Raw genomic sequence first — 12078 nt, 5'->3', positions numbered from 1 at the left:
GTTGGTTATAATGTTGGTTATAATGTTGGTTACAACCTGGTCATAATATGGGTATAACCCTGGTTATAATGTTGGTTATCAACCTGGTCGTAATATGGGTATAAACCTGGTTAAAATATTGGTTATAGACCTGGTTATAATGTTAGTTATAATAAATAGTTGGTTATAGACCTGGTTATAATGTTGGTTATAATGTTGGTTATAATAGTTGGTTATAATGTTGGTTATAATGTTGGTTATAATGTTGGTTATAATGTTGGTTATAATAGTTGGTTATAATGTTGGTTATAATGTTGGTTATAAACCTGGTTATAATAGGTGGTTATAAACCTGGTTATAATAGGTGGTTATAAACCTGGTTATAATGTTGGTTATAAACCTGGTTATAATGTTGGTTATAAACCTGGTTATAATGTTAGTTATAATGTTGGTTATAATGTTGGTTATTATGTTGGTTGTTGTGTTGGTTATAAACCTGGTTATTATGTTGGTTATAAACCTGGTTATTATTTTGGTTATAAACCTGGTTATAATGTTGGTTATAAACCTGGTTATAATGTTGGTTATAAACCTGGTTATAATGTTGGTTATAAACCTGGTTATAATGTTGGTTATAAACCTGGTTATAATAGTTGGTTATAATGTTGGTTATAAACCTGGTTATAAACCTGGTTATAATGTTGGTTATAATGTTGGTTATCAACCTGGTCATAATATGGGTATAAACATGGTTATAATGTTGGTTATAGACCTGGTTATAATGTTGGTTATAATAGTTGGTTATAGACCTGGTTATAATGTTGGTTATAGACCTGGTTATAATGTTGGTTATAATAGTTGGTTATAGACCTGGTTATAATGTTGGTTACAACCTGGTCGTAATATGGGTATAAACCTGGTTATAATGTTGGTTATCAACCTGGTCGTAATATGGGTATAAACCTGGTTATAATGTTGGTTATAGACCTGGTTATAATGTTAGTTATAATAGTTGGTTATAGACCTGGTTATAATGTTGGTTATAATGTTGGTTATAATAGGTGGTTATAATAGTTGGTTATAATGTTGGTTATAATGTTGGTTATGAACCTGGTTATAATAGGTGGTTATAATGTTGGTTATAACCTGGTTATAATGTTGGTTATAATGTTGGTTATAATGTTGGTTATAATAGGTGGTTATAATAGGTGGTTATAATAGTTGGTTATAAACCTGGTTATAATGGTGGTTATAATGTTGGTTATAGACCTGGTTATAATGTTGGTTATAATAGTTGGTTATAGACCTGGTTATAATATGGGTATAAACCTGGTTATAATGTTGGTTATCAACCTGGTCATAATATGGGTATAAACCTGGTTATAATGTTGGTTATTGACCTGGTTATAATAGGGGTATAAACCTGGTCATAATATGGGTATAAACCTGGTCATAATATGGGTATAATGTTGGTTATAATGTTGGTTATAATGTTGGTTATAATAGTTGGTTATAGACCTGGTTATAATATGGTTATAAACCTGGTTATAATGTTGGTTATCAACCTGGTTATAATATGGGTATAAACCTGGTTATAATGTTGGTTATAGACCTGGTTATAATATGGGTATAAACCTGGTCATAATATGGGTATAAACCTGGTCATAATATGGGTATAATGTTGGTTATAATGTTGGTTATAATGTTGGTTATCAACCTGGTCATAATATGGGTATAAACCTGGTTATAGTGTTGGTTATCAACCTGGTCATAATATGGGTATAAACCTGGTTATAATGTTGGTTATCAACCTGGTCGTAATATGGGTATAAACCTGGTTATAATGTTGGTTATCAACCTGGTCGTAATATGGGTATAAACCTGGTTATAATGTTGGTTACAACCTGGTCATAATATGGGTATAAACCTGGTTATAATGTTGGTTATCAACCTGGTCATAATATGGGTATAAACCTGGTTATAATGTTGGTTATCAACCTGGTCATAATATGGGTACGAACCTGGTTATAATGTTGGTTATAATGTTGGGTATAAACCTGGTTATAATGTTGGTTATCAACCTGGTCGGAATATGGGTATAAACCTGGTTATAATGTTGGTTATCAACCTGGTCATAATATGGGTATAAACATGGTTATAATATTGGTATAAACCTGGTTATAATGTTGGTTATCAACCTGGTCGTAATATGGGTATAAACCTGGTTATAATGTTGGTTATCAACCTGGTCATAATATGGGTATAAACCTGGTTCTAATAGTTGGTTATAGACCTGGTTATAATGTTGCGTATAAACCTGGTTATAATGTTGGTTATCAACCTGGTCATAATATGGGTATAAACCTGGTTATAATGTTGGTTATCAACCTGGTCATAATATGGGTATAAACCTGGTTATAATGTTGGTTATCAACCTGGTCGTAATATGGGTATAAACCTGGTTATAATGTTGGTTATAAACCTGGTTATAATGTTGGTTATAAACCTGGTCATAATGTTGGTTACAACCTGGTCATAATATGGGTATAAACCTGGTTATAATGTTGGTTATCAACCTGGTCATAATATGGGTATAAACATGGTTATAATGTTGGTTATAGACCTGGTTATAATAGTTGGTTATAGACCTGGTTATAATGTTGGTTATAATGTTGGTTATAGACCTGGTTATAATGTTGGTTATAATAGTTGGTTATAGACCTGGTTATAATATGGGTATAAACCTGGTTATAATGTTGGTTATCAACCTGGTCATAATATGGGTATAAACCTGGTTATAATGTTGGTTATAGACCTGGTTATAATATGGGTATAAACCTGGTCATAATATGGGTATAAACCTGGTCATAATATGGGTATAATGTTGGTTATAATGTTGGTTATAATGTTGGTTATAATGTTGGTTATAATAGTTGGTTATAGACCTGGTTATAATATGGTTATAAACCTGGTTATAATGTTGGTTATCAACCTGGTTATAATATGGGTATAAACCTGGTTATAATGTTGGTTATAGACCTGGTTATAATATGGGTATAAACCTGGTCATAATATGGGTATAAACCTGGTCATAATATGGGTATAATGTTGGTTATAATGTTGGTTATAATGTTGGTTATCAACCTGGTCATAATATGGGTATAAACCTGGTTATAGTTTTGGTTATCAACCTGGTCATAATATGGGTATAAACCTGGTTATAGTGTTGGTTATCAACCTGGTCATAATATGGGTATAAACCTGGTTATAATATGGGTATAAACCTGGTTATAATGTTGGTCATAATATGGGTATAAACCTGGTTATAATGTTGGTTATAGACCTGGTTATAATAGTTGGTTATAAACCTGGTCATAATATGGGTATAAACCTGGTTATAATGTTGGTTATCAACCTGGTCATAATATGGGTATAAACCTGGTTATAATGTTGGTTACAACCTGGTCATAATATGGGTATAAACCTGGTCATAATATGGGTATAAACCTGGTCATAATGTTGGTTATAGACCTGGTTATAATGTTGGTTATAGACCTGGTTATAATAGTTGGTTATAAACCTGGTCATAATATGGGTATAAACCTGGTCATAATATGGGTATAAACCTGGTTATAATGTTGGTTATCAACCTGGTCATAATATGGGTATAAACCTGGTTATAGTGTTGGTTATCAACCTGGTCATAATATGGGTATAAACCTGGTTATAATGTTGGTTATCAACCTGGTCATAATATGGGTATAAACCTGGTTATAATATGGGTATAAACCTGGTTATAATGTTGGTTATAATGTTGGTTATAGACCTGGTTATAATGTTGGTCATAATATGGGTATAAACCTGGTCGTAATATGGGTATAAACCTGGTTATAATATGGGTATAAACCTGGTTATAATGTTGGTTATAAACCTGGTTATAATGTTGGGTATAAACCTGTTTATAATAGTTGGTTATAAACCTGGTCGTAATATGGGTATAAACCTGGTCGTAATATGGGTATAAACCTGGTTATAATATGGGTATAAACCTGGTTATAATGTTGGTTATAAACCTGGTTATAATGTTGGTTATAAACCTGGTTATAATAGTTGGTTATAAACCTGGTCGTAATATGGGTATAAACCTGGTCGTAATATGGGTATAAACCTGGTTATAATGTTGGTTATAAACCTGGTTATAATGTTGGTTATAAACCTGGTTATAGTAGTTGGTTATAAACCTGGTTATAATATGGGTATAAACCTGGTTATAATATGGGTATAAACCTGGTTATAATAGTTGGTTATAAACCTGGTCGTAATATGGGTATAAACCTGGTCGTAATATGGGTATAAACCTGGTCGTAATATGGGTATAAACCTGGTCGTAATATGGGTATAAACCTGGTCGTAATATGGGTATAAACCTGGTCGTAATATGGGTATAAACCTGGTTATAATATGGGTATAAACCTGGTTATAATATGGGTATAAACCTGGTTATAATAGTTGGTTATAAACCTGGTCGTAATATGGGTATAAACCTGGTCGTAATATGGGTATAAACCTGGTCGTAATATGGGTATAAACCTGGTCGTAATATGGGTATAAACCTGGTCGTAATATGGGTATAAACCTGGTCGTAATATGGGTATAAACCTGGTCGTAATATGGGTATAAACCTGGTTATAATATGGGTATAAACCTGGTTATAATATGGGTATAAACCTGGTTATAATATGGGTATAAACCTGGTCGTAATATGGGTATAAACCTGGTTATAATGTTGGTTATCAACCTGGTCGTAATATGGGTATAAACCTGGTCGTAATATGGGTATAAACCTGGTTATAATATGGGTATAAACCTGGTTATAATATGGGTATAAACCTGGTTATAATAGTTGGTTATAAACCTGGTCGTAATATGGGTATAAACCTGGTCGTAATATGGGTATAAACCTGGTTATAATGTTGGTTATAATATGGGTATAAACCTGGTTATAGTCCAACAATATATTTGTAGAAGACCACTTTAATTATTGTCCGTTTCCAGGTCACATACATATTTCTAACTCTTTTTTTATTTATTTTTTAGTTACAAATTATAGATATTTACCCATTTTTAAAAAACGTGTTAACCCTGTTTCTCCACCCCAGGCGACCAATCTCATTTCTAACTCAACTGCTGCAAAAACAGTGACGTGGGGAGACGCCAACCCTCAAGATACTGGGTACATGTCCTCCATTCCTCCAGTCCCCAACGCACCAGTCATCCCGAAGACTGTCGACTATGGACATGGACATGGTAGGGAAAGAAACATGGAAATAGGAAGCAGTTTTGGGGTCAGTTCCTGTTCCAATTCCATTCAATTCAGAAAGTATTCTAAATTCCTGTTCCAATTCCATTCAATTCAGAAAGTATTCTAAATTCCTGTTCCAATTCCATTCAAATCAGAAAGTATTCTAAATTCCTGTTCCAATTCCAAATGGCTATTATTGAAAAGCATTAAAGAGAATTGGAATGCGTATTGGAATTTGTTTTAGGAAATTGGTACTTCTTTTAATTGACTGATGTTAAAATGGAATAGCTTCTGTAAACATATATAAATGGTAACTAAAGGTAACTAAAGGATGCTCATTGGAAACACACAAGCCACACTGTGTTATCTCTATCTTTAAAACCTATAGACCGGAAAGTGGTTATTCTGCTTCAGAAACACGCCGTTGCCTCCTTGTTTATTTTTCTATTATACAAATCAAATTGTATTTGTCACATACACATGGTGAACAGATGTTAATGTTATGGTCACATACACATGGTGAGCAGATGTTAATGTTATGGTCACATACACATGGTGAACAGATGTTAATGTTATGGTCACATACACATGGTGAACAGATGTTAATGTTATGGTCACATACACATGGTTGGCAGATGTTAATGTTATGGTCACATACACATGGTTGGCAGATGTTAATGTTATGGTCACATACAGATGGTGAGCAGATGTTAATGCGAGTGTACCGAAATGATTGTGCTTCTAGTTCCGACCGTGCAGTAATATCTAACAAGTAATCTAACAATTTCACAACAACTACACACACCTTTATTTAACTAGGCATGTAAATTAAGAACAAATTCTTATTTTCAATGACGGCCTAGGGAACAGTGGCCTTGTTCAGGGGCAGAACGACAGATTTGTACCTTGTCAGCTCGGGGATTTGATCTTGCAACCTTTCGGTTACTAGTCCAATGCTCTAACCACTAGGTTACCTGCCGCTCCAGGTGTGTGTGTGTGTGTGTGTGTGTGTGTGTGTTTGTTCCCTCCCCAAGACATTGACCCCCACATTTCCATGTTGCTATCCAGACCTGGGTGCTGCCACGGTGGAGCGGATCTCCTACGGTGAGAGGATTGTGTTGAGGCCCGATCCCTTACCCGACAGGGAGAGGAGCTATGAAAAAGGTGACTGTTTTATTTTTGCATGGTGATTTTTTTTTTTGAAAGTTACTAACATTGGTTTTGCAGGTAGCAGCTAATGCTGTATGTCGCTTTGGGTAAAAGTGCCTGCTTAAATGGCATCGACTGTAACGATAACCTCCTTTCCCCCTGTAGAACTACTGGGCCCCCTGAGAGACCCCTACCACAGAGACCTGTACTACGACAGACGACCGGTGGACCCCTACATGGAGCGCAGGGAGTACAGCAGGGAGAGGGACATGTACAGAGAAAAAGCTCCCATGGACTTTGAAAGAGAACGATACGAGAGGGAGCGCTATCCGCCTCGAGATGACAGGTATACCTGGTTACATTTAGTGGAGATTAAACTAGATGATTGAATAATACATGATATTGCTATGGGTTTAACAACACCCACAGTGTGTGTGTGACATAACTACAGGCTCCACTAATGAATTTGTCTTCTGTTCTTGTTAATGCAATTAGTCTTATCAATCAAATCTATTTCTAAAGCACTTTTTTTTTTTACCTCAGCGGTTTTACAGAACTGTGTGACAGCGCTATGTAGAACTACCAAGAGGCAGGACTCACTTAACATTTTGTTTTTGTGTTCTGTTCTTGCTGCTTCAAGCAAACACTCCATGGATGTTGATGACAGGTATTATATCACACTGTCACTGTGGCTAGTCCAGCTGGTATTATATCACACTGTCACTGTGACTAGTCCGGCTGGTATTATATCACACTGTCACTGTGACTAGTCCGGCTGGTATTATATCACACTGTCACTAGTCCAGCTGGTATTATATCACACTGTGTCACTGTGACTAGTCCGGCTGGTATTATATCACACTGTGACTAGTCCAGCTGGTATTATATCACACTGTGTTACTGTGACTAGTCCAGCTGGTATTATATCACACTGTCACTGTGACTAGTCCGGCTGGTATTATATCACACTGTGTCACTGTGACTAGTCCAGCTGGTATTATACCACACTGTCACTGTGACTAGTCCAGCTGGTATTATATCACACTGTGTTACTGTGACTAGTCCAGCTGGTATTATATCACACTGTCACTATGACTAGTCCGGCTGGTATTATATCACACTGTGTCACTGTGACTAGTCCAGCTGGTATTATATCACACTGTCACTGTGACTAGTCCGGCTGGTATTATATCACACTGTCACTGTGACTAGTCCGGCTGGTATTATACCACACTCACTAGTCCAGCTGGTATTATATCACACTGTGACTAGTCCAGCTGGTATTATATCACACTGTGACTAGTCCAGCTGGTATTATATCACACTGTCACTAGTCCAGCTGGTATTATATCACACTGTGACTAGTCCAGCTGGTATTATATCACACTGTGTCACTGTGACTAGTCCAGCTGGTATTATATCACACTGTGACTAGTCCAGCTGGTATTATATCACACTGTGTCACTGTGACTAGTCCGGCTGGTATTATACCACACTGTCACTAGTCCAGCTGGTATTATATCACACTGTGTCACTGTGACTGGTCCAGCTGGTATTATATCACACTGTGACTAGTTCGGCTGGTATTATATCACACTGTGACTAGTCCAGCTGGTATTATATCACACTGTCACTAGTCCAGCTGGTATTATATCACACTGTGTCACTGTGACTAGTCCAGCTGGTATTATATCACACTGTGACTAGTCCGGCTGGTATTATATCACACTGTGACTAGTTCGGCTGGTATTATATCACACTGTGACTAGTCCAGCTGGTATTATATCACACTGTGTCACTGTGACTAGTCCGGCTGGTATTATACCACACTGTCACTAGTCCAGCTGGTATTATATCACACTGTGTCACTGTGACTAGTCCAGCTGGTATTATATCACACTGTGACTAGTCCGGCTGGTATTATACCACACTGTGTCACTGTGACTAGTCCAGCTGGTATTATATCACACTGTGACTAGTCCGGCTGGTATTATATCACACTGTCACTGTGACTAGTCCAGCTGGTATTATATCACACTGTGACTAGTCCAGCTGGTATTATATCACACTGTGACTAGTCCAGCTGGTATTATATCACACTGTGTTACTGTGACTAGTCCAGCTGGTATTATATCACACTGTGACTAGTCCGGCTGGTATTATATCACACTGTGTTACTGCGACTAGTCCAGCTGGTATTATATCACACTGTGACTAGTCCGGCTGGTATTATATCACACTGTGTTACTGTGACTAGTCCAGCTGGTATTATATCTCACTGTGACTAGTCTGGCTGGTTGTTGTGGCCTTGTGAATGCTGCCTGCTCCGGGGCCTGCGTGTTCACAAAGCATCTAAGAGTTAGGAGTACTGGTCTAGGATCAGGTCCTCCTTGTCCATATTATCATATTCATTATGATCTAAAAGGGGAAACTGATCCAAGATCAGCAACCCCATTTTCTTAAAAAAAAAACTTTTTTGTAACTACCGGTCCAGATCTGCAGTGTTCTGAGGGGTTTTCATTGTGTGTCTCTCTTATCTCTCCAGACAACCCCCTGGCCATCCTCGCCCCGGTCCCCCACCTCCTCGCCCGGGCTACAGGGACAGAGACATGAGGGAGAGGGAGGGCAGCCGGACAAGTAGAGACAGAGAGGATACTTATGGAAGACCTGGGGGTTATGACAGACCTCCGTTCGAGCGCGGGCCTGAACGTGGGCCTGAGCGCTACGACCACAGTGACGAGCGCGGGCCGGAGCGCTACAACCATGGTGCCTCAGCGTATGGTAAGACATGCTATGTACTGCGGTCTCTAACAAACATATGCTAAGACATGCTATGTACTGCAGTCTCTAACAAACATATGCTAAGACATGCTATGTACTGCGGTCTCTAACAAACATATGCTAGCTAAGACATGCTATGTACTGCAGTCTCTAACAAACATATGCTAGCTAAGACATGCTATGTACTGCAGTCTCTAACAAACATATGCTAAGACATGCTATGTACTGCGGTCTCTAACAAACATATGCTAAGACATGCTATGTACTGCGGACTCTAACAAACATATGGTAAGACATGCTATGTACTGCGGTCTCTAACAAACATATGCTAAGACATGCTATGTACTGCGGTCTCTAACAAACATATGCTAGCTAAGACATGCTATGTACTGCAGTCTCTAACAAACATATGCTAAGACATGCTATGTACTGCGGTCTCTAACAAACATATGCTAAGACATGCTATGTACTGCGGACTCTAACAAACATACACTCCCTTTCAAAAGTTTGGGGTGACTTATAAATGTCCTTGTTTTTGAAAGAAAAGCACATGTTTTGTCCATTAAAATATATCAGATTGATCAGAAATACAGTGTAGACATTGTTAATGTTGTAAATTACTATTGGAGCTGGAAACGGCTGATTTGTAATGGAATATCTACATAGGCGTACAGAGGCCCATTATCAGCAACCATCACTCCTGTGTTCCAATGGCACGTTGTGTTAACTAATCAAAGTTTATCATTTTAAAAGGCTAATTGATCATTAGAAAACCCTTTTGCAATTATGTTAGCACGACTGAAAACTGTTGTCCTGATTTAAAGAGGCAATAAAACTGTCCTTCTTTACACTAGTTTAGTATCTGGAGCATCAGCATTTGTGGGATCGATTACAGGCTCAAAATGGTCAGAAACCAAAGCACTTTCTTCTGAAACTCGTCAGTCTATTCTTGTTCTGAGAATTGAAGGCTATTCCATGTGAGAAATTGCCAAGAAACTGAAGATCTGGTACAACGTTGTGTACTACTCCCTTCACAGAACAGCACAAACTGGCTCGAACCAGAGTAGAGGACAAGTACATTAGTGTCTAGTTTGAGAAACGAACGCCCCACAAGTACTCAACTGGCAGCTTCATGAAAACAGTACCTGCGAAACATTGCCTTGCTGACATCTTTGCACACTCTTGGCATTCTCTCAACCAGCTTCACCTGGAATACTTTTCCAACAGTCTTGATGGAGTTCCCACATATGCTGAGCACTTGTTTACAGCAATTCCTTCACTCTGCGGTCCAACTCATCCAAACCACCTCAATTGGGTTGAGGTTGGGTGATTGTGGAGGCCAGGTCATCTGATGCAGCACTCCATCACTCTCAAATAGCGCTTACACAGGCTGGAGGTGTGTTTTGGATCATTGTCCTGTTGAAAAACAAATGATAGTCCCACAAAGTGCAGACCAGATGGAATGATGTATCGCTGCAGAATGCTGTGGCAGCCATGCTGGTTAAGTGCGCCTTTAATTATAAATAAATCACTGACAGTGTCACCAGCAAAGTACCCCCCTCACCATCACACCTCCTCCTCCATGCTTCACGGTGGGAAATACACATGCAGAGATCACCCACAGCACGTCTCACAAAGACACAGCAGTTGGAACCAAAAATCTCCCATTTGGATTCATCAGACCAAAGGACAAGTTTCCACCAGTCTAATGTCCATTGATCGTGTTTCTTGGCCCAACCAAGTCTCTTCTTCTTATTGGTGTCCTTTAGTAGTGGTTTCTTTGCAGCAATTCGACCATGAAGGACTGATTCACGCAGTCTCCTCTGAACAGTTGATGTTGAGATGTGTCTGTTACTTGAACTCTGTGAAGCATTTATTTGGGCTGCAATTTCCGAGGCTGTTAACTCCAATGAACTTATCCTCTGCAGCAGAGGTAACTCTGGGTCTTCCTTTCCTGTGGCGGTCCTCTTCAGAGCCAGTTTCATCATAGCGCTTGATGGTTTTTGCGACTGCTCTGAAAGAAACTTTCAAAGTTCTTGAAATGTTCTGTGTTGACTGACCTTCATGTCTTAACGTAATGATGGACTGTCGTTTCTCTTTGCTTATTTGAGCTGTTCTTACCATAATATGGACTTGGTCTTTTATCAAATAGGGCTATATTCTGTAAATCAAATCAAATCAAATCAAATCAAATTTTATTTGTCACATACACATGGTTAGCAGATGTTAATGCGAGTGTAGCGAAATGCTTGTGCTTCTAGTTCCGACAATGCAGTAATAACAAGTAATCTAACTAACAATTCCAAAACTACTGTCTTGTACACAGTGTAAGGGGATAAAGAATATGTACATAAGGATATATGAATGAGTGATGGTACAGAGCAGCATAGGCAAGATACAGTAGATGGTATCGGATACAGTATGTACAAATGAGATGAGTATGTAAACAAAGTGGCATAGTATAGTATAAAGTGGCTAGTGATACATGTATTACATAAGGATACCGTCGATGATATAGAGTACAGTATATACGTATGCGTATGAGATGAATAATGTAGGGTAAGTAACATTTATATAAGGTAGCATTGTTTAAAGTGGCTAGTGATATATTTACATCATTTCCCATCAATTCCCATTATTAAAGTGGCTGGAGTTGAGTCAGTGTCAGTGTGTTGGCAGCAGCCACTCAGTGTTAGTGGTGGCTGTTTAACAGTCTGATGGCCTTGAGATAGAAGCTGTTTTTCAGTCTCTCGGTCCCAGCTTTGATGCACCTGTACTGACCTCGCCTTCTGGATGATAGCGGGGTGAACAGGCAGTGGCTCGGGTGGTTGATGTCCTTGATGATCTTTATGGCCTTCCTGTGACAT

The 12078-nt window shown here is 38.3% G+C and overlaps 1 protein-coding gene across 2 annotated transcripts in view; it reads left to right on the top strand.

Moving 5' to 3' along the window:
- Window positions 1-12078, top strand: part of LOC139407420 (YLP motif-containing protein 1-like) — a 51005-nt gene that overhangs the window by 15306 nt on the left and 23621 nt on the right. The window contains exons 8-12 of one of the 2 annotated variants that reach the window (XM_071151187.1): window positions 5139-5286; window positions 6350-6445; window positions 6596-6776; window positions 7071-7097; window positions 8976-9211. In XM_071151187.1, coding sequence (XP_071007288.1) covers window positions 5139-5286; window positions 6350-6445; window positions 6596-6776; window positions 7071-7097; window positions 8976-9211 — 688 coding nt within the window. The remainder of the gene's footprint in view (window positions 1-5138; window positions 5287-6349; window positions 6446-6595; window positions 6777-7070; window positions 7098-8975; window positions 9212-12078) is intronic. The other variant, XM_071151188.1, reaches the window with a different exon arrangement.

Source organism: Oncorhynchus clarkii, chromosome 4, assembly GCF_045791955.1.
Source record: "Oncorhynchus clarkii lewisi isolate Uvic-CL-2024 chromosome 4, UVic_Ocla_1.0, whole genome shotgun sequence".
In the NCBI taxonomy this organism is placed as follows: Eukaryota; Metazoa; Chordata; class Actinopteri; order Salmoniformes; family Salmonidae; genus Oncorhynchus; species Oncorhynchus clarkii.
The sequence above is the reverse complement of the archived record's forward strand: the minus strand, read 5'-3'. Positions and strand labels throughout refer to the sequence as shown.